The sequence below is a fragment of the Panicum hallii genome, chromosome 9, assembly GCF_002211085.1.
Source record: "Panicum hallii strain FIL2 chromosome 9, PHallii_v3.1, whole genome shotgun sequence".
In the NCBI taxonomy this organism is placed as follows: Eukaryota; Viridiplantae; Streptophyta; class Magnoliopsida; order Poales; family Poaceae; genus Panicum; species Panicum hallii.
The window spans coordinates 933,471-957,790 of NC_038050.1; the positions used below are offsets into that span (position 1 = coordinate 933,471).

Genomic DNA, 24,320 nt, shown 5'->3' on the forward strand with positions numbered 1-24,320 from the left:
GTGTCACAACTCACAACGACGAGCTCGCTGGGTGCCGCCGCCGCCGCCGATTGCGCCGTGCTCAACTCCTCACCGCACTGTGAAAGTGTGAAGCCGTCGCCCGCACCTTGCCGCCATGGTAGGCAGGCCTCGAGGCCTTCGGCGAGCTCGGGAGGAGGAAGCTATCTTCAGCGCCGCGCAGCGCCAGTGATTTAATGGGGGCATGGCTGGGCCGAAGCAGCGGCGCCAGCAACCTCATCGCCGGTCGCCGCGGGTGCTGCCTGGTCAACCTCCCGAGCCTTGTCGACGAAGGGGTATTTTTGCAAAACTCTACGTGCGGTTTCCTCTCTACTCAATCTGGGCCGCGTAGTAACGATCGGACGGTTGAAACCCACCCCAGAATCGGATCGCGATTATGAATCGCGATCCCATTTGAGGCCTGTTTGAAGGTAAGGTTAAATACTACGGACTATGTCGCAAAACTTCCGCAGCCACTTTGCCCCAGGTCGCTTGCTAGCCGTATATTATCGATCGAACCCCTCAAAGTATTCAGAAATTGGATCGCAATTATAAATCGCGATCCAATTGGAGGATGTATTTGAAACGTATTCTTCAATACTAGGGTCTCTTTTGCAAAACAGCCGCTACCTCAGTTGACCGACCACGACAAGGACCGCGCTGCGTCGCTGCGCACCCCGGCGTCCCCTCGCTCTTAGTACTTCGCCGGCGCCGGCGACTCCTCCCTCTCCTAGTCTCCTCTTCCGGTCCCTCGCCACCACAGCGCGCTCCCGGTCTTGCGGAGCCTCGTATGCCGCAAGGGCAACCCTCCCACGGCGACGTCAGCCCAGTTAGCGATTGCCTCGGCGTCCTCTCGCGGCAGCGCGGCGCTAGGCTCGACGAAGAGACTGGAGTGCCGTCCGCCATGATCAGTCTCCAACCGAGGGGGCGCAACCTTCGGCGCGCGAAGCGCTTCTTTCTCGAAAGCACCATCCCCGAAATCGTCATGCTCGGCGGGTACGCCATGGCATGGCAGGCCGCAGGCCGCGTCGGCAGGGACAGCGCGCGCGGCCTGCTCGATGGAATGCCAATGACGGCCGTGACAACGAGGCAGGCGCGGCGGCTGTTGGGTGCCAGGCAGCCTCGTATGCCACCATCCAAACGTGCCCGTACGTCATCGGGAGACCATAGAACTACTCCTGTTTGGGTACTTGTACCGGCGGATTGGCGGTAACTCTGTTCCAAACTAGCCGGTCGAGCAATGGCGACCTACAGATGAGTTTCAGGATCATATGGCACCAGACAATCGCGCGGCATAACATTTCAGGATCCAAAGACACAATGAACGAGGGTGATGGCAACTTATTCTTCATGTTCCAACCACAAAGTTTGGAGAAGGAATTAACAGTGCAGACGAGTCCGCACTAACTGAGGATCTTCAGACAATGCACATCGACAGACACAAGAAGCTACCAAGACAAAGCAGAGCTCAATAGCGTTAAGGGTGTCAGGCAGACGACTGCACCCATTACAGCATCCTCTCCACTTCACTGTCATCTGCGATAATAGTAGAATGTAATTGTGTTAAGATTTGGTCTGTATAATAGAATGTTTGACTTCTGAAGAATGCTCTTGAGATTATTCAGAGAGAGATTGTAGCTCTGTCGAAGGGCTCAAGTCAGCATCTTGTGTCCACGTTGGAAGACTAGTGCCTTTCCTTGGCAATTCCAGACGTTGCAGTAGGACAGTACGCACCGCACTGTCCACCACGGATTTGAGGCTACCGAGCTGTGTTGATGCAATGCACGGCATGGCGGTCAGAAAGAGCCAGAACTTGGAGTTGATGGAGCTCGCACGCCAGCCGCGTCCAGTGATGGACGCCGGCGTTCCCGGCGATCTTCCACCGCGCCTTGGCCTCCCGTCCACGACGAACGGCACCACACAGGGCCGGCATTGGAGCACGGAATGGACACGGTGGAGTTGTTTGTACCCGACGTCGGGAGGCACAGGAAGATCGCGATCGACGCTACGTCCACCGCGTCGACGTATGCTGCTGCGCTGCTGGAGGCCTAGGTCAGATGGATCATTGGATCAGGGAAATCGTCGAGCGGCACCGGCGGTGATTAGCCGATTGAGGACGCATCGAGCTTCGCCGCCGCTCTCTTCAAGAACTGCTCGTTCGCTCTGGTCAGGGGTTATGGGGGCAACCGTCCAACCGGGCACCGGGATTCGGCCAACCGACCCCGGAGCCGTCGGGTCGGCCTCGTCGTTGTTGCCTCCGGCGGGTACGAGTTGGAGAGCACGGCGAGGGAGCTGTCCGTGGACACGCGCACGTTCGCGTCCATCTCGAGCTGCGCCAGCGCCGCGTGCATGTTGCGTGCGGCGGCGACGAGGTTGTTCCTGAGCTGCTCGTCGTCGCCCGTGAACACCTCGTTGCCCATGGCGATGCCGCTGGCGGTCATTTGACAGGAAACCAACGGCCGGGCGCGGGGCAGCTCTCCGGTGAACCTCGGCGGCACGGCATGCAGCCGAGGAGGCGTTCCAGGGGTGGACGGTACCGACCGGGGGTGGACGGTATTTCAAATACCGTCCACCCCTCGTCCCTGACAGCTATCCGATTCGACTTGTGCGGCCCAGATCGGAGGACTCCTCCGTCCTCGTTAGGCAGGCGCGGCCGCGCGGGAGCTGAATGGCGCCGGCGCCATGCCGGACGCCGGAGTCTCAGCCTCTCAGGTCGGGTGCACCTCTCGAGCGTGGTGGACCACGCCGGCAGAGGATGCGGGGGGGATTCGCCGCCGTTTCCTTGGACAAAAGGTAGCCCTCGCGCGCTCTGGTCTTGTCAACCGTCCGGCCGCCGGCTCGTACCTCATTGTCGGCTCGTCGCCGCGAGCGTGGGCTCTTTCTACTGCTCCAAGTTCCATCGCAGCGCAGGATCGGAGTGGCGGAGCACTTTGCAGGATCAAATCATCGTCGCACCGTGCACGACCGCGCAGCAATGGCGGAGTACTTTGCAGGTTCAGACTTGAGGCAGGTCAGGGAGACTGATCCAGGCGCTGCCATCTGAACAGAGATTTTTCTCTCTCTCGAAAGATCCAGAGATCAAAATATCAGACCACACGTATCGCCAAGTTTGCTAAATTTTATGGACGCGCTGCTCTACATTGCGACATTCGTAGCGTATAATGATGTAAGCTAAATTTCAGCGTTGACGTTCTGACTGATATGGGGTTGGAAGCCAGAGATGATTTGAAGCAAGCTGCTGCAGATACGCTGTAGCTGAACCAAGGGTGAACTTGCCTTAGATGCAGTAAAATGAAAAATGGGAGACTGCTGTTGTTGTCATTGCAGTATCTGCGATCGACGATCCTTATGTCGGGCGTAGTTGGAGAAAGCAATGATAGAATTCGATATTTCTGTTTCAGGCCTTCCCGCGCAGCCAAGATATGTTTGGGTTCATGGCTTGTACTTCATGGAGGAGAGTAGTCACAACCTTCTCGCATCGACCCGTGTTCAATAATCTGTAATCGTTTCTTTGCTTCTGCTCCCTCCATTCCAAATTGTAAATCGTTTTGGCAAATCTATATACTTAGATTTTGTTATGCATCCAGAGATAACATATGTTTAGATGTATAGCAAAATTTAAGTATTTAGATTTGCTAAAATAACTTACAATTTGAAACGGAGGGAATAATAATGCTACGATTCACCGAGAGAGAGGTTTGATCCACACAAGAGAGGTTCATTGGATGCTCATCAGACTAGTGTGTTTGGCATGCAGTGTGTCGTGGGCTGGGACGAGGGTTGCCAATCGGCAGATGACGAGCAGGCTTTACCTGTACCTGTACTTGCTGGTTTGCCGTCAGTCTTCAGACTTCGGAGTATCCTGAGACCTGACGCCCTGACAGAGAGGTATGTTCCCTCTGCGCATGGATCTTATTATTGTAATCCCATTATTTTCACCTTAAAATCATGCAATAGTTGGCTACTGATAGGATGCTGTCTCCTTGCACACAGAATGACCTAAGTCTGTTTCAGTGTTAGGGAAAACATGTCCTGTACTTATGATTATATATATTGTTTTCGGTGTACAATCAAGAAGTCGATATGTCCGAGTGGTTAAGGAGACAGACTCGAAATCTGTTGGGCTTTGCCTGCGCAGGTTCGAATCCTGCTGTCGACGATTTTATTTTTCTTTTTTGCCCACAATTTTGTTATCCTAGGCAATTGCTGTTTCAACTGGAGCTTTGCTTAATTGTTTTTAAAGAAAACAAGTATTGCTGGTATATTGAAGATTTCGGTGTATATAGAAGGTCTGATGGTTGAGTTAGTATTCTTTCAGATGCATTTACAGAACAGTATGTCATTTTTCCTCCTTTGTTCTTGTCATCCATGTGCACGAGGCATGCTTTGAATGGTTCCAATTTATCAAGATAAGCCATTGCTGAGATGAGGTGTGTGAAATACTATTTTGAGAACTTCCTTTAATTTTGGTACAAGTTTAATGTTTTGTACTATCTGTATCTCTCACTCCCATATCGTTTTTGGTTCGAGTTTTGGTGTTCTAGGCTAAACTGGGTTCTAAATTTTGGTGCGAAGTTAGGTTTCAAATCTCCTGCTTAGTCATTTGGGCTAATTACTTGTTTCAATGGTAAAAGTTTTAAATATCAATGCCTACCATTTACGCGCATGGAAATCCTTTCAACAGTAAAATTTGAGTGTGAAGGACCTATTTGTGGCTCTGTGTGTGAATATTAATGCATTTGCGTCACCATTGGAATAAAAAAAAGGTAGTCGGAAAAAATATTTCTTTTGCAGTCCCCGGGATACAAAGGCCGGTTGGGCCAGGCCCTCGATAGCTATTTGTTTGACCCGCAACAAAACTGGCCTTTTCCTGGCCCGGCCCGGATTGCCACGCCTTCGCACCCGACCCAAAAGGTTCCAAGGCACGGCATTCCCGCAGAGAAGAGCGCAAGCGCAAGCAACCAACGCCGCCCCCGCTGTCTCCGCCTCTCTCTCTGTGTCTCTGCCTCCCCCGAATCGCGTCGGCCCCCTCTCCTCGTGTCGCGAAACCCTCGCCATGGCGGAGGCGACCGAGAACGCCGCCCCCACCCCGACCCCGCCGGCGCCGGCGACCTCGTCCCCGCCTCCCAAGTCGGGGATCCCGCCGCGGTACGATCTGGACGCCAAGTGGGACGCGTGCCTCGACCTCTCCATCCGCCGCGTCGCCTACTCCTCCCTCGCCGGCGCCTTCGCGGGCCTCCTCCTCTTCCGTAAGGAAACCCGCTTGCCTCCTCATTGCGCTTTGTTTCCTGAGATCTGGTCGCGGCCCGCTTGGTGTTTCGGGGATGGATTTGGTAGGGTCGTTTGTTGGTTTAGGGTTAGTGCGATGCGGGATGCTTGTTCTCCATTTTGATCAGCCTGCCCCGATGCAGGACAAGCTAAGTTGGTTACGCTTCTGAGGCTTCTCCAATTGATACCATCCTTTGCACATTATGTACGATCTGATTGCTTCAGGGTACAGTAGAGCTATTATTTCGTGCTATCTCCTGTGATTAACATGTCACATTTTACGGAATTGAGCTGTGGATTCATCTGCAAATGAATTTCGCGCTATTATTTGTAGTGTCATTGAATCAATGGCTGCCGAATGAGAAAATTAAACTGAACACGGGGAATTGAGGGCGTTGAAATGTCCTTGTGATGGTGTTGTCGTTAGATTAGGGAGCGTGCTACCTGTGGCTACGTGCTTATGTTGCTTGTTAGATTGGTGATGACTATGGTTGCTAGCAAAACTTGTGGCTCATTGTGCTTTTGTATCTGCTGATTGCCCTGCTAATTGGTCTGATGAACTTGTATTAGGAACCTTTGTGCTGGTTTAATTCTTTTATGCTCATTCGCATGTCGTCTTTTGGAGTTCTAGATCATTAATAATTGTACCACTACTGCAAAGCACTCAGATGTGGATATGAACGGGAGAGCCTTTTAGTCCCAAGCAATTTAGGTAGGTTAGTTTGCTTCTTACTCATACAATGAATTCTATAATGTTGTTTGCAGAACCTGTGGGCCTCTAATTTGCCATACTTTCACCTTTGTTTTCTAATGGCACAGCCAATTGATTATATCATGTAACATGTATTATTCTGGGTGATCATTGATGTGAGGCTATCTGAGAATCAGTATCTGATTATCAACTAATTTTCCTGCCTATTTTATGGAATAATCTGTAATTTTGTTACTTAAATTTGGACTTCATTTTATTTCCAGAAGTTGTCTGGTTAATTCTCTGCCTTCTTCTGAGTGCAGCTTGTTTCTTGTATATTGTATTGCCTCTTTTTTTTTCTGAAACACTTTCTTGTTACCTGAGGTGACCTTATTTCCTTTAAACCACCTCTTTTTTTGTCTTTAGTTGTCTATCTTGAACACGATACTTCATAGTTCATGAGTATGTTTAGCAAGCAATATTAAGTTATTAGAGGTCCACTAAACTTTCTAAATTAGCCTTAGACTTGCACTCCTATTAACTTTTGAACCATCCATAGTAATACGCTGAACATGCTAATTGCAGGAGAACAAAGTTTACATGCTTGAAACGTTGACTATTGGGTTACATATGTTTACATGTTGGGCTGTGTGCTCTTTTTTTTTTTTACAGGTAGCCCTACTACTCGCTGGGCTTCGGTTGCCCTTGGAGCTGGTGTGGGGATAGGAGCTGCATACACTGAATGCTCATACTTATTCAATGGTGCTCCTCCAAAGTGGTCACCCAAAGTATGGAATGTTCCTTCTGCCTACTCTGAAGTAACTGCTCTCTCCTTTTCAGTAAATCCTGGTTGATCTATCTGCTGACTGGTTAAACATCATTGTTATATAGTAAGCTTTCACAAAATTTCCAGAGATGGTCTCTCACTTTTTGCTTGGCCAATGTGTCTTTATCTGGTATATGCTTAAGTTACTAGCTATATGGTTATGAACATCATCGTGTACAGATTTTGATAATTCGTTAGGTATGTTATCCTGTGGATAATGCCTACTTCATTCATCTTCAATCAATGGACTTTATCTTGGTATTATTTGTTTTGCCCCTGCAAAGAGAACTCTGGTGATCTTCTGAATGCCATTTATCGATGCTTTGTTGTAAGCACACCACTTTTGGTGATTGCAGAAGAGAAAATGGGTATACACGTTGATTATAAACTTAGGTGAAATCACGTTGCTATCCTTAGGTTAAAAAGTTCTTGAATTGAGCTCAGATAGTATTTTGGATAAATATTGTATGGCTATCCTTGGGTGAACCTCTGCCTTTTAAAACCCCACCGGAAGGAGTCCTGATGATTATAATATGAACTTTTACTTCTAGTAGAATGGAGTGCAGTGCGCACTTGTTTTATGTGAACAAATTTTTGGTTTTAGACTCTTATCATTTTATTTTCTTCCATCAGGGGGAGGACAAGTAATCGCTGCCCGTTGAATGGTCCATCTTGATGGAGTTTTGGAGTATGCCATTAAAGTTAGATGTGACTCACTTCTGAGATTTGTTTACACTTGTGCAAACCTATTCCAATTGTGGTCTGGTGACCGGGATGCACACTGCATGAGCTTTGTAAGCTTTGTTGAAATGACGGCTTGGTGGCCAGGAATAAGTTTTTCATCATGCGAACTAGTTCGCAGCATGCATGCGCGTTACATTGGTGTACGCATTATTACTCAATCCGTTTCGGGTGTGTGCCTTAAGCTTATCTGTATGCTTAAGTTCTTCCAGAATTTTTCTGTACAAATTTGAGTGATGATCGCTCATTTCACCTTGTTCCCTGCGTACTCCTTGTGACCTTTTGAACAGTACACTTTCTTTGTTGGCTTCCTAAACAAAACCTGGCTAAATCTACTGTTGGGCTATTCAAATAGGTTCAATCGACCCACTATCAAGATTTGTCTTTCTGGCAAAATTTAGGTTATCGGCAGCAGGCGTGGCCGGTGGATCGTGCCCCCGAATCCACGCGATAGGCCACGCCTCCCTCGGGAGGCTCGTCCCACGCCCACGTGGCACCGGCACCGCGCGCCCCTCCTTGTGGAGGCAAGCACGGCGGTTCAAACTCCAAAGCCAACTGGCAACTGCTGACCAAAAATGGCAGCGGCAAGGCCGGCGCCAAACTCCCGCACGCCGCCCTCCCCGTTTCGCCGCTCCTCTTCCTCCGTCCCCTTCTTCCCCTAGTCCGTGCTCCACGTCTCGCGCGCGAGCGCCTCCACCCCGCGCCGCCACTCTCCCTGCGCGCCCAAGGCCGGCGCCGTCATGGCGCGCTAGCCACGTTCTGATTCGCCCGGCTCATTGGTCTCCGCGCCCGCCGGCCGGTGAGCATCCTTGCCATGGGCAAGGGCTCGGCGGAGCCCGAAGCCGCCGTGCTGCTGCACGGCGACCTGGACATCCGCATCGTCGAGGCCAGATGCCTCCCCAACATGGACATCATGTCGGAGCGGATGCGCCGGTGCTTCAGCGCCTGCGCCGGCGGCGGCGCGGGGTCCTGCGGCGGGGACCGCCCCGCTCCTCTCGACACCCTTCGCCGGGGCAGCAGCATGTCGGCCAAGAAGAAGATCATCACCAGCGACCCCTACGTCTCCGTTTGCCTCGCCGGCGCCACGGTCGCGCAGACCCGCGTGATCCCCAACTCCGAGAACCCCCGCTGGGAGGAGCACTTCCGCGTCGAGGTCGCGCACGCGGCCGCCCGGGTCGAGTTCCACGTCAAGGACAACGACGTCTTCGGGGCGCAGCTCATCGGCGTCGCCTCCGTGCCCGTCGAGAAGATCGCCACCGGGGCGCTCGTCAGCGGCTGGTTCCCCGTCGAGGGCCACTGCAGCAGCAACTCTCCGAGACCGACGCCGGAGCTGCAGCTCTCAATTCGATACCAGCCGATTGAGGACAACCCGTTGTACAAGGATGGGGTGGACGCCGGCCCTCAGTACTCCGGCGTGCCCAACGCCTACTTCCCTCTCCGGCGAGGAGGCCGTGTCACTCTCTATCAGGATGCTCATGTCGCCGATGGCAATCTACCTAAGATTGAGGTAGATGGTGATAGGATTTACGAGCATGGAAAATGTTGGGAGGACATTTGCCACGCCATCATCCAAGCTCACCATCTTGTTTATATGGTCGGCTGGTCCATTTATCACCCTGTCAAGCTTGTGAGGGAGCCTGCCAAGCCAATGCCCGGTGGAACACCGCCAACCCTCGGGGAGCTCCTCAAGGGAAAGGTTCAGGAGGGAGTCCGCGTCGTGGTGTTGCTTTGGGATGACAAGACGTCGCATGACAAGTTCCTTTTCAAAACGGTATGGCTTATCTATTTCCAACACAAATTTGCTCTCTATAAAAGCGCCAATATGAACTCCCTAAGTTACAGTATGACTTTACGAGTGGCTATTATCCATGTTTTTGAATTAGTTACCGACAAACAACACCACTGTGTTGTAGGATTACCCACGATTTTATACTGTTGAGTTAATTTTAGATTTACCCTACATAATCTTCATCCATTAGAAGAAGTAAAAGACCCCTCATTGAGAACGTATAGTCTGATAGAAATAATTTAGGTTGAATGCAGGATGGTGTCATGCATACACATGATGAGGAAACTAGAAAGTTTTTCAGGCATTCAGGAGTATACTGTGTACTGGTTCCTCGTTATGCCAGCAACAAACTTAGCATCTTCAAGCAGCAGGTGAGGGTTCCTACCCAATGCAGTGCTAAAATTAACTGCCTTGCTAATTGTTACTGCACATATCTGCCTACAATGTTCCAACATTTACTGTATACGCTTGCTAATGTTGAGTTTTTTCCTCCAGGTTGTTGGAACTTTATTTACACATCATCAGAAATGTGTAATTCTTGATTCACAAGCTGCTGGAAACAATCGCAAAATAACTGCTTTCATTGGTGGTCTTGACTTGTGTGATGGCAGATATGATACACCTGAACATAGGCTTTTCAAAGACCTTGATACTGTTTTCAAGAAGGACTTTCATAACCCTACATTTCCAGTAAGTTCATTTGTTCATAATTCTTTTGGGTTATATTCATGCCCTTACCTAAATATTTGAAATTAAAAATTGAAAAGGGGTTTCAGTTAAATTTAGCAACAGCTATTAGATACACTATCACCAACTTTTCTTTCTTTTAAAAAAATCAACATCAGTGCATCCTTTTCTGATTTGCAGGTTAATTCCCATGGACCAAGACAACCTTGGCATGATTTACATTGCAAAGTTGAGGGTCCTGCTGCCTATGATATACTGACAAACTTTGAACAGCGATGGAGGAAAGCTACAAAATGGAAAGTTAACCTTAAGAGAGTTGCAAGTTGGCAGTATGACACACTGATAAAACTAAACCGGATGTCATGGATTGTTTCACCAGCTACAGATGAAGCAAATGCGCATGTTTGTGACGAACGGGACCCAGAAAACTGGCATGTACAGGTGCAGTACTTAGCTTTGATGTCAAACGTTTCAGTAATGTCATGAATTTTCTTTTTCTTTTTGCTTATTTTGGTCTTTGGCTAGGTTTTCAGGTCAATTGATTCAGGATCCGTAAAGGGATTTCCAAAGCTTGTTCAGGAGGCAGAGTCACAGGTTAGGCTACCTGCCTTCTCATAAATGTTCATAATGACCGTCATAATTATTGTCCATTAAGTGCTTCTTTGACGACTGGATATTTCTTTGGATATCTTCTCTTAATGAATAGATGTTATTCTGCAGAATCTTGTTTGTGCAAAGAATTTAATGATTGACAAGAGTATACATAGTGCTTATGTGAAAGCCATCAGGTCTGCACAGCGGTTTATATACATTGAGAACCAGTATTTCATCGGGTCTTCGTTTTGCTGGCCTTCATGTAAAAATGCAGGTACAAGTGCGTCTGTCGGATTTGCCCCCAGCTTGTTTCAATCTAGTTGCAACGGAAGCTAATAGCTTGTTTTTTTGTTATCTGCAATTTTCTTTGCTTTGGAACCAGTAATTACTTGCATATTTTAGTTTCACATTCAGCAAATTAAGTGCTATTTGTTTGGAATAGATATTAAGGGAAATGTCTCATGCGATCAGGTGCGGATAATTTAATACCCATTGAGCTGGCCTTGAAGATTGCAAGCAAGATCAAGGCAAAGGAGCGATTTACAGTCTACATTGTCATACCAATGTGGCCTGAAGGAATCCCAACCACGGCTCCTATGCAGCAAATCCTCTTTTGGCAGGTTTGCTCCCCATCATATTTATCACTCTATTATGAACTGAAAATAGACTCTGGAATAGACAACCACATCCCATAAATAGTGGCATGGCACACGATTTCTCTGGGAAGATCATCATGTTTTGACATGATTTTGTTTTGAAGGGGCAAACCATGTCTATGATGTACAAGATTGTGGCGGATGCTCTTCAGAGCCAGGGTCTCCTTGACGCCCATCCGCAAGATTACCTGAATTTCTACTGCCTCGGCAGACGCGAGCTCGCCGATGGTGACATCTCATCTCCAAAGACCTTATGCAATGACAACTCTCCTCTGGTATGATACATTTAGCTAACCACTATCACAATTTCCTTGCGCAGAAACACCAAGCATGCTTTCCGATTGAACGCGACTGGTATCAAAGACTGATGTTATGTTTTTTCTGTTCCTGAAAACCTCCAGCACGTGGCCCAGAAATTCCGGAGGTTCATGATCTACGTGCACTCGAAAGGGATGATCGTCGACGACGAGTACGTCATCATCGGATCAGCCAACATAAACCAGAGGTCCATGGAAGGCTCCAGGGACACCGAGATCGCGATGGGCGCGTACCAACCGCACTACAAGTGGGCTGGAAACACAGGCCCTCCTCGCGGCCAGGTAAGTTGATCACTGATCAAGTGGTGAATTCCCCTAAGACTGTCGGCACGAGATGAGAGCTCATATAAATCACTGCGACTTATCGTCTGCAGGTGTACGGGTACAGGATGTCGCTATGGGCGGAGCACCTGGGCACGGTGGAGGAGTGCTTCTGGCGGCCGGAGACGGAGGAGTGCGTCCGGCGGGTGAACGAGATGGCGGAGGAGAACTGGCAGAAGTACGTGTCGCCGGACATGGAGGAGACGAGGGGCCACCTGCTGAGGTATCCGGTCCAGGTGGGCAAGGACGGCCAGGTCGGGCCACTGCCGGGGCACGAGTGCTTCCCGGACGTCGGCGGCAAGGTCCTCGGCACGCAGTCGTCGCTGCCCAATGCCCTGACCACGTAACCAAGAATGTCCTCGTCTCTTCTTGGTTGGTGACATGTCTTGTAGCTCGATGCCTTAGAAATGTTGGATGCAACTTTTTTTTAAAAAAAACAGGGATTGTCCTCATGAAAGATTTCAGGGATGAATGCCGCACTCCTGTCAGGCCGGTTCCATGGACGTGCCCAGACCAGAGCGCACGAGCTGTTTGGAAGGCAGCGGCAACGGAGTTCCCGGCGTCCTCGACCGGCAGGATCGACGCCGGTTGCTGCTCCACGATCTGGTGATCAATCCGACCCGAGCCTCCGGCCTCCGCCGTGGCACCATGCCACCCACCGTGCAGCTCGATCAGCCCCGAACGCAATCCACGTCTGATCCGGGCCGCACGCGTTCGATCGGACGGATTTCAGGGACCCAGGGTGGCGGTATTTGGGATACCGTCCACCCCCGGTCATTACCGTCCGCGCCCCGGTTGTGGCAAGGACGCCACGCCACCTCTGCTGCGCACCGTGGCTCGCCGGAGGGCCCCTGTGCCGCAGGCATTGGTTAACTCCCTCTCCTTCCTCCCCGAGCCTTTCGAACGACGGCCACAAAATGGTCATCACCGCCGCCTCTTTTCCCCCTGGAACCGTGGGCCTACGGCGGCCTTCTCCGGCGCGCGTCGCCGAGCCACTAGCGCTGGGCACTCCCACAAGACCCGCGCCGACTACTACCGATCGGGACTGTTCCGGCGGAAGAACCTGCTCGTCGGCTCGCCGCGTACTCCTGCTGCGGCGACATGCGGCACGCCGCGCCGGGCCAGAACGCTGGACGCCGTCTCCTGGAACATGCGCGTCGCGGCGCGGGAGCTGTTCTTCGGTTTACATGAAGCTACTAGCTACATAAGGTAAAACTAAGTTGCAATGGAACTTCCATAGAAAGCCCACGCTCGCGGCGACGACAAGGTACAAGCCTGCGGCCCCATCGGACGGTTGCCCAGACCAGAGCGCGTGAGGCGGGCTCTTCTCCAAGGAAATGGCGGCGAAGTTCCCCCGCATCCTTTGCCAGCGAGCTCGCGAGCGTGCTCCACCCGCTCCAAGAGGCGCACCGGACCTGGGCCTCCAGCGTCCGCCATGGCGGCATGGCGCTGGCGCCATCCAGCTCCCGCGCGGGCGCCGGGCGTGGCCGCGCCTGCCTGACGAGGGCGACGGAGTCCTCCAATCTGGACCGTACGAGCCCGATCCAACGGCCAACAAGACCCAGGGGTGGACGGTATTTGAAATACCGTCCACCCCTGCCGTGCCGCCGTGGCTCGCCGGAGAGCCGCCGCGCCCCGGGCGTGGGGTTCCTGTCGAATGATATGGTCGAATCCAGCACGTATGGCCGCCGCCGATCGCGCGCTGCCTGTCGTAGCCATCTTCGGTCAGATCGGTGCCGGCACCGGCTCGAGGTTGGCGAGTTCCATGGGTCATGATGAGCGCCGCCGCGCGCGGCATGGCGCGGTGCATTTGGGTATAGCGTCGATTCTTTCTTGGATCGATCATCGATGATGAGAAGATAACTGGACTCTGCTCGCCGCCGCCCGTCCATTCCGTGCCCAAGGCCAGCCCGTGCTCGCCGCCGCCGCCTCTATTTCCCTTGGAGTCGTCAGCTTACGGCTGCATCCTCCGGTGCGCGTCGCGGGCCTTGGCCAGGCTCGCAAACTGCCACGTGATCCGCGCCGGCTACTACCAGCCGCGCTTGTTCCTTCGCATCAACCTGCACGTCGCGCACTCCCGCTGCGGCGACAAGCGGCACGCCGGCCTCCTGTTTCACGGAACGCCTCGCCAGGACGTCCTGAAAAGTGCGCGCGTCCCGATGCGGGAGCTGTTCTTTGGTTCTTATCGGCTAAAAGAACTACCATTCCAAAGTCGTTCTCTGAACATAAAGCTAGAAAGGAAAAAAAATGGAAGTGAATTTCGCAAGAGTCCTCTCATGTTTTAGAGACAGATTGCGTTGCAAGCTCCACTTCAACAAGGAAGAACAACGCTGAGCCTCGTTGTCTGAAGATCAACAAGCGGTTATTCTATGTTCAAGTCAATGGTGGTTAGTGCAAACAATTTGGAACTAGTGATTCACACTGTACTTGTTATCTGAAAGAACAGGCAACCGTAATTAAACTTTCAGTTTTAACATATTTTGCCATCACCAAAACGAGGTGCCGAATTCTTCTCAACTTTGTGCAGCAAAGCGCAAACAAAATGACCGCAACGGGGGACAAGAGCCCATCATGAGATGATTTTGTTTTAGTGAAAAATAGTTGGGGAAAAAATATAAATGGTTGTCGCATTGCCAGAATCATCAAAACTTGTGATATGTGCCCTGCATCTTTCTCGTTTCAGGTTCCGTGTATATTGTGCTATGTTGTGAATCCCTTTGCAAAATGCAATTCCAAAACGGCACTACTTACCGCCATGCTCATCGAGAGATACTCTCGAGGTGGTGAGTTTGTAGATAAGGTGTCCCCGAGATTAGAAACTCGATGGTGCAAAGAAACACAAGGTTTTAGATAGGTTCAGGCCGCGAGAGCGTAATACCCTACGTCCTGTGTGTTTTGTATTGCTTTTGATGATTATTGTCCCCGAAAGAGTCCCTATCTGCCCTTATATAGTCTGAGAGGACATATTTACATGAAAATCCTAATCGGATACAAGCCTATGAGTCCTACCCGAGTACTTCTCGGGTAGTTTCCTACCGTATCCAACTAGTCTAAATACTGTACGATTAATCCTACTGCATTACGAGTAGCCACAACAGATGTAGGGTGTGGGCCATGTCCCATCCTGTATCCTAGGAGAAGTGTGCCACGTGGATAGTCCTGTATGTCCGGGTCTGACAAGCCCCCGAGCTCTTCATAACCGAGTACTGCAGGCGTCCGAGTATTTCTGAAGGCGTCTTCAAATTCTCGCGAACTTCGTCTTGAAGGTATCCTCCGAGTACTTCCTTGACTGCGTCGAGGCTGTAAGGTGCTCATGCTCCGAGTAGTTATCCAGTCTTTTATACGGGGTGCGATTAAACTCGCACTCCATGTGGAGTAGCCCCCTGAGTTTTAGGTTGACTCATAGAATCAGGCTAAGGGTCAATGTAGTCTCGAGTCTTCTGTCCTTATCTTCTAGCAAATTTTGAAAAAATAAGTCGCTGATGACACGAGTCCCGCAGCCCCTGAGCCTTGAATTCAAATCTCCAAGGTTTGGAATAAAGGATCCAAAGAATCGTGGCATGCAATATATGACGGTAAAGATTTGATGATAAACATGGGCAAATTAGTGTAGTAAATTTAAAAACCTCTTCTTTCGGGATAGATCTCCTGAAAAAATGGTTAAACAAATAACATCTCTAGTAAATACCCAAAATTACCTCTCAAACTAATCTTTGTGCCTTGAGCCAAAAACTAGATAAAACCACTAGGTAACAAGTTGAAAACTCCTTATTTCGGAATAAAATCTCTGAAATAATAGTTTAAAATCATCTACCAAGATGTACAACATCCAACATTCTACCAAGATAAATTTTAAAAATCCTCTTGGATTGGATATTGTCAAGCAGATGTACAACATCCAACATGTAATCATGAGAGCTATCTCTAGCTTAGTGTCTTGCCCCGAGCTCCTAGCATAACGGTGACGCTAGCCCCGAGGCCAGGCATTAAGCAAGTAGCAGCCGGTGCTTGAGCAGTCGATGAAGCCATCTAGCCAGGAATCGATTCCGACTAGGAGTAGTCGAAATAGTTGAACAGGTGTGAAACCAGTCGTGAACAAGTAAAATTCTTATCATAGGAGCAAGGCCCCTTCAATAACATAGTGTACAAGTCGACAAGAAGTAATATGTTACTGAAAAATAAGGAAGCAAAGCCCCTTCAATAAACTTGCATATGATACCGATCGTAACCAGTAAAACGGAGTTGTATTGGAAGCATTGGCACAAAAGTCCATCAGAAATCAAGAGACTAGTTGATAATTAGGGACTGGAATTATAGGTGCGAGGCCCTTTCAATAAACTTGCGTGTAGTACTGGTCATAAATTGCACGTAGTACTAGTTATAAACCGGTAAAATGGGGTTGTACTGGTAGGATCAACCTCTAAACACAAATAGAAGATGGCCCCAGTTGATCAAGGATGAAACCGTCGTAGGTGTTCAATGTTCCATGAATTTGGTACCTCTTGGCCATCCGGATATTGCAGGCAATAAGATCTAGTGCCTGTAACCTTGTGCACAATGAAAGATCCTTCCCATCATGAGTTAAGCTTGTGAAGCCCTGTATCATCCTGAATTCGTCGAAGAACCATATCTCCAACATTGAAAGAGCGTCGTTGAATGTTCCTGTCGTGGTAACGACGAACTTCTTGTAGGTAGTGGGCCGACTGCATCAATGCATTGCATCAGATTTCCTTAGTTGAATCAAGTTCAAGATGTCTTGCACTGTCAGCCTCGCCTTCTTTGAACCAATCCAGTCGTGGAGACTTCCACATGACATCAGGTGGTAATATGGCTTCAAACCTGTATACGAGAAAGAAAGGTGACTGGTCTGTGGTTTTGCTTGGTTGTGTGCGAAACTCCCAGACTACTGATGAGATCTCGTTGATTCACTTGCCGCCTATTTTGCTGTTCTCGTCATAAAGTCTTTTCTTCAGTCCATCAAGAATCAAGCTATTGGCACGCTCAACCTAGCCATTGGCCGTGGATGAGCTACCGATACATATTTGACTTCAATGGAACTGCGTTCACAGAAATCTCAGAACTCATGCGAGTAGAAATTGGATCCCAAATCTGTGATAATAGTGTTGGGAAAGCCAAAGCGGTGCAAGATGTCGCATATGAAAGTAACCACTCGATTAGCAGTGAGCGTTGCGATTGATTTGTACTTGATCCACTTTATAAACTTGTCGATGGCCACCAACACGTGTGTGAAATCTCCTAGCGCAGTTGTGAAGGGTCCAATCATATCCAAACCCCAGCATGCAAACGACTATGAAGGTGGTATAGTTATCAGGTTATGAGCCGGAACATGAGGCTGTTTGCCAAAGAATTGGCAGTTGGTACACCAGCGGACGAGTGCTTCAGCATCAGCCGAAGCAGTCGGCCAGTAGAAACTAGAACGAAACGCTTTGCCGATTAGTGTGCGAGAAGCCGCATGGTTCCCGCACACGCCCTCGTGAATCTCTTAGAGTATCTCTTTGCCTTCCTCTGTGCTGACACACTTCATAATTATGCCTGAAGCTTATCCACGTTTATACAGATTGCCTCCGACTGGAACGTACCCTTTGCTGCACCGTAGAATGCGAGTAGCTTCAGCGCTTTTTGATCGACGCCGGGGGTAGTTTGTGCTTCTGAATATAGTTAATGAATAGGAAGTTGAAGATTGAGAAGGGTTGAGAGGATATCGTGCAAAGACCAGAGTTTCTTGTGGAAACCAGTAATCTGTTTCAGTTGAATTAGTTTAAGCCTCAGTATTTGAATCTGTATCATCTTCCATTTTTTATACTTTCTAATACTACCTGTCGGAATAATGTAATGCTGGAATTATTATGTATGAGCTGTGTCGTGTGGCAATCTTGCTATTTTCTACTTGTGACCACTTATGCCATGGCAAGAGGGAGGGAAACACTTCTAATACTACCTAGCGGAATAATGTAATACTGGAATTATTATGTATGACCTGTCTTGTGTGGCAACCTTGCCATTTCCTACTTGAGACCACTTATACCATGGCAAGAGGGAGGAGAACACTTCTATTTATAGTGCTCATTAGTGTTTTATGTTGCTACGTGGCAAATTCCACACTCTTCTTTACAAAATATATATTTCTAGAATTTTCTCATCATTATCCAACCATACTAAATATCTCGTTCTAGAAAATTTTTATCTTGCCATGAAGCATCGCAAATTCTCTCTCTTGCCATTTCCAAATTAATCTAGAACCTTCTCAAGTTCAACTGGCTATTAGTAATATCATAGACTTTTTTTATGCTTTATTTGGAGTTCGGCTAGGTTTTCGGGTCAATTGATTCGGGATCTGTAACAAGGGATTTCCAAAGTTTGTTCAGGAGGCAGAGTCACAGGTTAGACTATCTGCCTTCTCATAAGTGTGCATAATGCAACCATCATAGTTATTGTCCATTAAGTGTTTCTTTAACGACTGGATATTTCTTTGGATATCTTCTACTGAATAGCTGTTACCTTATTTCTTCTGCAGAATCTTGTTTGTGCAAAGAATTTAAAGATCGACAAGAGTATACGTAGTGCTTGTGTGAAAACCATCAGATCTGCATAGCGGTTTATATACATTAAGAACCATTATTTCATCGGGTTTTCGCCCTGCTGGCCTTCAAGTAAAAATGAAGGCACAACTGCGTTTGTCGGATTGGCTCCCAGCTTGTTTCAATCTAGTTGCATCCTAAGCGAATAACTTAGAAAATGTTGGATGTAGACATGTAGTAACTTAGAAAACGGGGACTGTCCTCATTGAAAGATTTCAGGCACGAATGCGGTATGCTGGTTTTAGGAAAAAAAGAGAGGGATTGTTGATGTCCATACGATGTCTCTGTAGTCTGATCAGATGTTGAGATCATCATGCTTGGACAAGGCAGAAATCTCACTCACCACTACGATGACCCAGGGGTTGATGCGGTCACACGCCACCGTACTCAGCCATGGTCGTGAGATTGGCTCTGAAGAATTGTTAAGGCAAAGGACATCAAAGGGTGCAGTGACAAACCCTCACTCTGAATAATCTAAAGAAAGATAACAACCACAACGTTCGGTGTGGATCAACATGCCTTGAGATCGACCCGCAGGTGCTGCATCGATCTTACCATCACGGTCGGCTACGGCCTGGTACCAGGCATGGCCGCCAGCCCGTACCAGGCGCCGCAGTAGCTCAATCATGAAGGCAATTGTGAATCTAAGATCTGCAGGACATTTCTGCATATCTTTCTGTTGCGGCATTGCTCAAATCAGATCAAGAACTAGCACAAACATCCAATTTTGAACTTTTAACTACAAATTAGGTAATAGAGACCATCCAGCTGTTAAAACCGGATAAATTTGACCATTTAGGTTTCAAAATGGTTTTGTATGCTTTTTAAAATTTGAAAAATTCTGCTTGGATCTTAAAAAATTAAAAATAATTTATTTTAAATTAGAAAAATATGAAACTAGTATAAAAAAAATTTCTAAAAATGTAACCTATCTGTTGATGATCTATTTGAATCTTATTTGTTAAAAAATAATAGGTGCAACTACAAACAAATAAATACTAGGAATATAAAGAAAATTGATCAAATTAACTGACAATTAGAGTACCAACAGATAGGTTTTATTTTCTAAAATAAAGTATTGACACTTATTTCGTATTTTTCTGATTTAAAATGAAGTACTTATGATTTTTTTAGTTTAAACTTGAATATTTTAAATTTCCGTAAAATGAAAACCACCTTTGAAACCAAAGAGGTCAATTTTTGTCCAATTTTAACAGTTGGATAGTTCTTATTGTCCGGTTATATATTTGTATGTTGAGAATCAGACTTTTATGATTGTTTAAGAGTGTAAATTGAATTTTTTTTACTATAAGAAATGGTAGCTACTGACATGAGCCCTGATGACGGTACTTGGCTTTTCTTGCTCAGCGTTGTCAGCAATGAACATCGCTCAGCTTCTTGTGCAGCAACCTCTTTGGCTTTCAATGGCATGAGTACGCTCTCTTCCAATTCAGAAGCAGTGACCTTTTATGTAATATCGACGGAGGCAGCACTTGCCAATATGTGCTACGGCATGTGCTGTACGGCCATAGAAAATACTCAAATATCATCTCTTTATCTGTTATCTTTTTACCATTGGACGTGGCCTCCGATCCAAAAATATATCATTCTAGAATTTAAAATTTGTTCAAAAAGTAAAATATTATTATCTTATTTAGTATGTGCATGCGCATGTAAATAAAACTTTAGACCCACGACCCAGTGAAGAACCCAATTCCAAGGTGATCACTTGTGTTCAAGAAAGTCGCTACTCCAATGCTTGAACCCTCGCAAAACCCAGCCACGAGCGCCGACGCCGCGCCGCGCCGCACTCGATGCTCCCGCAGAGACAGACGCCGCCGGAACATCGCCTCCCAAACCACCTCGCACATCCGAACCAGACCCCGCCTCCGCCTCCGGCACGTTCGCGGCCGCCTGAAGCTTCGCCGCGCCACGCACGCCGTCGCCTCCGGCTCCCGTCCCTTGAGCCATCGGTCTACAGCGGCCTCCTCCGTCGCGCGTCGCGGACCCGGTCGCTGGCGCTGGCCAGGCTCGCGCACTCCCACATGCTCCGCGCCGGCTACCGGCCGGGCCTGTTCCTGCGCAACAACTTGCTCGCCGCCTACTCCCGCTGCGGCGACATGCGGCACGCGCGCCTCCTGTTCGACGGAATGCCGAGCCGGGACGCTGTCTCCTGGAACACGCTCATCGCCGGTTACTCCAGCCAGGGCTCCGCGCGCCTGGCGCTCGGCGCTTTCCGGGACGCACGGCGCGACGTCGCCGTCGCCGTGGATAAGTTCACCTACGCCACGGTGCTGGCAGCATGTGGCGGCGCGAGGGATGGTAGGAGCGGCCGGGCCGCACATGGGCTGGCCGTGGTGAGTGGGCTTGCACGGACTTCTTTCGTGACCAACTCGGTGATCGACATGTACGCCAAGTGTGGGATGATTGATGAGGTGAGGCTGGTGTTTGATCGGGCGCAGGAGCGGGATGAGGTTTCGTGGAACCTGCTTCTGTTGGCGTATGTGCGGATGGGCTGGCCAGAGGTGGCGGTGAATGTGCTTGTCTGGATGCACCGGTCAGGGGTGAAGCTGGATGCTTTCGCTCTGGGTGGGATCCTGAAGGCTTGCTCTGAGCTCAAGGATTCGGAGGATGTTCGCATGATGCTGCATGGTTGTGTGGTTAAGGTTGGTCTGGACTTGGATGTGTTCGTAGGGAGTGCAATGGTGGACATGTATGCAAAGAACGGTGGGTTGGAGGAGGCCATCAAGGTGTTTGATTGCATTCCGGGCCAGAATGTGGTGATTTACAATGCCATGATAGCAGGGTTTGCTAGGTTAGGTAATGAGCCATGTCCTGAGATTAGAATTGAAGCAGTCAGGCTTTATGCAGACTTGCTCCAGAAGAGGATAAGACCCTCTAAGTTTACACTCAAGAGTGTGCTTGAAGTCTGCAATTTGACCAATGCTGTGCGATGTGGGAGGCAGATACATGCCCATGTTATCCTCGGTGGGTTTGAATATGACGAGTTCATTGGAAATGCTCTGATTAACCTATATGCAAAAGCACAGTTAGTTGATGATAGTCTGAGATGCTTCCATAGGACTCCCAAGCAAGAGATTTTTACATGGACATCTATGATTACAGCATTTGTGCAGGATGGGCATTCTTTTAAGGCGCTCAACTTGTTCAAAGAGCTTCTTTACCTGGAAAAGGAGCCAGACCAATTCACCATGTCAGGTGTGATGAATGCCTGTTCTGCTCTGAGTGTACCCATAACATGTGAGCAGATACACTGTTATGCAGTCAAATCTGGGTTCGATCAGTTTACTCTTTGTGGCAATTCTCAGATTGAGATGTATAGGTGTACAGGTGATCTTAAGGCTGCAAAGAAGACATTTGAGAAAATATCATGTCTGGATACTTTCTCGTGGTCTCAAATGATTCTGAGCTATGCTGTGCATGGTCATGAAAGAGAGGCTCTACTTCTCTTCAAGAAAATGTTCGATTGTGGTGTCGTAGTAAATAAGTTCACATTTCTTGCTGTTCTTATTGCTTGCAGCCATCAGGGACTGGTAGATGAAGGTTTCAGGTATGCCTTCCCCCCCCCCCCCCCCCCCCAAATGAGCAATATACAACCTTGTTTCATTGTTTCTTAGATACAGTAAGCAATTGCTTCTCGCCTAACTCCGGCCTACCTGTAACATACCTGTGCCAACGTGGGATTTTTGTAGTTATCCTACACAAATTAAATGTTGCAACTAGGCCCAAGTGAGAGTCTGGGAACTGCAGATAGAAAGTTAGCATTGCTGATAGTAGATAATAGAACAAAATCTTTCTAAAAAATTAGTTGATATCTATCCAAATTTAAAACCATGAAACTTGCTCCTGCACTAATCTAATATATAGTATGTAGCTGATATGCATAACCTAAAGACATACCAAGGTCATCCATAGGGTGACGCCATACCCTCCTGCAAGACAGAAAATTAGTTGTGCATGCTGGCTGCATCGAGGAATGCGTTTAAATTACAAGATGCAGAAACTTGTAGGATTGTCAGACTTGAAATAACACCGCCAGTGCCGGTCCCAAGCCCGGATGTAAAAGGTGGAGGGTTTGAGTTTGACATACCTTTTTTTCTGTTACTTGATTCCCACTTAGCATGTACGGCTAATCATACTGTATCTTGAAGAATTTTAGACGTCAGATTTTTTTTAAAAAAAGAATTTTCGATGTCTACAACTCTGCATGTAACCCTAATTGCAGAATTTACTATACAACCACACAGAAATGAACAAAATGAACGCATATTCCTTTTTTTTTACTTCTTTCCCACTTCTGAACATTATCTGTAATTGATCACATGTTTTTTTCTATTGTATAATGCAGGCATTATGAGAGCATGGTGTCAGATTATGGCTTTGTCCCCGATGTAAATCATATAGCTTGCATGGTTGACCTCCTAGGCCATGTTGGGAAGGTGGCTGATGCTGAAGATTTCATAATGAGGTCTGGATTAGAAAACGATGCAGTACTTTGGCATGCGCTATTGCGTGCCTGCAGAATCAATGGGGACAAAAATAGGGGTGTAAAAATAGGAGAAAAACTAATGACGCTTGAACCTTCTGCTGCTAGTTCCTATGTCATGCTGTACAGCTTATACATGGATGCTGGCAAAATCTCACTTGCTATGCGGACAAGAGGCCAGATGAGAGAGCGAGGAATGACTAAGGAGGCTGGGATTAGTTGGGCCGAGTTTGGAGGATCCATCCATCAATTTGCTGATGGAGATAATTCTTGCTCACAGAAACCTGAATCTTTCACAAGGTTGGAAGAGTTGTTGGTTAGGGTGAAACAGAAGACTGAGCATGGTGGAATGAATGTTTGGGAGTTGGGATTCCAAGCCAGAAAGGTTGGTGAGAACTCAATCAGCAAACATGGTGAATTGTTGGTGGTCGCTCTTGGGCTGTCTACTTTGCCAAACACTGCTCCTGTAAGAGTTATGAAGAATCAAAACATGTCCTGGGAAAGCCATGAGACGCTGAAGCTGCTGTCCGAAGGTGAAAACAGGGAAATCATTATCAGAGATCCTGCTCGCTTTCATCATTTTAGTCAAGGTTCATGCTCTTGCCGAGACTACTGGTAACCAGAAGCCATATACGTCTCCTCTGGAGTAAGATACTTAGGACAGGTAAAGCTGCGACTGGCAGAACTGAATATGCAAGAAAATCAAGCTTAGTTGCTAGCCATCTGACCCAATTGGTTGCGTAATATGACATGATGGCAGTGATAAACAACATGTGATTACAGTCCACTCAGCAGAGGATGAATGTGGTTGATGATGTCCACCTCCAGAGCTTTATTGCTTCATGATAAACAACCATCAAGGAAGGTGCTGCTGGAGATGTGAAAGCAGACTGCGTTTCACTATTCAACTAGATGAAGTAACAGGAATATCTCCTGTTACTAGATAGCTGGATGTGTTGGGCAGAATAGCTAATGTTACTTGGCTAAGGCTATGGTGGACACTAGACCAGCAGTCCAGCGCACCTCAGAGCTTCATGTGAAGTACCTGTTAGTCCAGTGGATGCTCTGCCTTAGCCCTCGTATGCCATAGAAACTGAGAACTAGCAGATACCTGACATCTTACATTTTGGAGCTGAAGATATTTCTGTTTTTCTTTTTTGTCCCACAGCCTGGCGGTAGGGTCCCTCGTTTAGGCTCACTGATTTCTATAGAAGAAGAAGGCAGAATTACAGCTGATACATGTATATACATATTTCTGATCTGCTTATAAAGTTCTGCAATTGGCAGAGTGTATATAAAACTAGGAAAATGACTCATTTGTTGCACG

General features: G+C 48.1%; 3 protein-coding genes and 1 non-coding gene across 5 annotated transcripts; all 4 read left to right on the forward strand.

The window, feature by feature from the left end:
• Positions 1–4,074: 4,074 nt before the first annotated feature.
• Positions 4,075–4,156, forward strand: TRNAS-CGA. The gene has a single exon. It is a non-coding gene; the product is annotated as a tRNA-Ser (tRNA).
• A 788-nt stretch (positions 4,157–4,944) lies between these two features.
• LOC112878134 lies at positions 4,945–7,781 on the forward strand. Of its 2 annotated transcripts, none has more exons than XM_025942551.1 (3): positions 4,945–5,246; positions 6,629–6,774; positions 7,416–7,781. In XM_025942551.1, exons 1-3 carry the CDS (start codon positions 5,054–5,056, stop codon positions 7,428–7,430), a joined length of 354 nt encoding a protein of 117 aa, XP_025798336.1. In that variant the 5' UTR covers positions 4,945–5,053; the 3' UTR covers positions 7,431–7,781. The 2 variants fall into 2 exon arrangements, with proteins under 2 accessions (XP_025798336.1, XP_025798337.1); XM_025942552.1 differs by having other exon boundaries at positions 6,629–6,744.
• A 306-nt stretch (positions 7,782–8,087) lies between these two features.
• On the forward strand, positions 8,088–12,299 carry LOC112876368 (phospholipase D delta-like). The gene is made up of 10 exons (XM_025940463.1): positions 8,088–9,294; positions 9,567–9,683; positions 9,808–10,002; positions 10,180–10,440; positions 10,525–10,593; positions 10,720–10,867; positions 11,065–11,213; positions 11,354–11,524; positions 11,651–11,848; positions 11,941–12,299. Exons 1-10 carry the CDS (start codon positions 8,338–8,340, stop codon positions 12,232–12,234), a joined length of 2,559 nt encoding a protein of 852 aa, XP_025796248.1. The 5' UTR covers positions 8,088–8,337; the 3' UTR covers positions 12,235–12,299.
• Positions 12,300–20,242: 7,943 nt separating this feature from the next.
• Positions 20,243–24,318, forward strand: LOC112873994 (pentatricopeptide repeat-containing protein At3g13880-like). The gene is made up of 2 exons (XM_025937123.1): positions 20,243–22,057; positions 22,856–24,318. Exons 1-2 carry the CDS (start codon positions 20,301–20,303, stop codon positions 23,610–23,612), a joined length of 2,514 nt encoding a protein of 837 aa, XP_025792908.1. The 5' UTR covers positions 20,243–20,300; the 3' UTR covers positions 23,613–24,318.
• Positions 24,319–24,320: the final 2 nt, after the last annotated feature.

What these genes read in the sequence shown, in the direction of transcription:
- LOC112878134 (XM_025942551.1), top strand. Translation starts at nt 5,054, where the DNA reads ATGGCGGAGGCGACCGAGAACGCCGCCCCCACCCCGACCCCGCCGGCG. An exon ending in CGCGGGCCTCCTCCTCTTCC is followed by an intron (nt 5,247 to 6,628) that starts GTAAGGAAACCC and finishes TTTTTTTTACAG; the next exon opens with GTAGCCCTACTACTCGCTGG.
- LOC112876368 (XM_025940463.1), top strand. Translation starts at nt 8,338, where the DNA reads ATGGGCAAGGGCTCGGCGGAGCCCGAAGCCGCCGTGCTGCTGCACGGC. An exon ending in TTAGCATCTTCAAGCAGCAG is followed by an intron (nt 9,684 to 9,807) that starts GTGAGGGTTCCT and finishes TTTTTCCTCCAG; the next exon opens with GTTGTTGGAACTTTATTTAC. An exon ending in TTCATAACCCTACATTTCCA is followed by an intron (nt 10,003 to 10,179) that starts GTAAGTTCATTT and finishes TCTGATTTGCAG; the next exon opens with GTTAATTCCCATGGACCAAG.
- LOC112873994 (XM_025937123.1), top strand. Translation starts at nt 20,301, where the DNA reads ATGCTCCCGCAGAGACAGACGCCGCCGGAACATCGCCTCCCAAACCAC. An exon ending in CTGGTAGATGAAGGTTTCAG is followed by an intron (nt 22,058 to 22,855) that starts GTATGCCTTCCC and finishes TGTATAATGCAG; the next exon opens with GCATTATGAGAGCATGGTGT.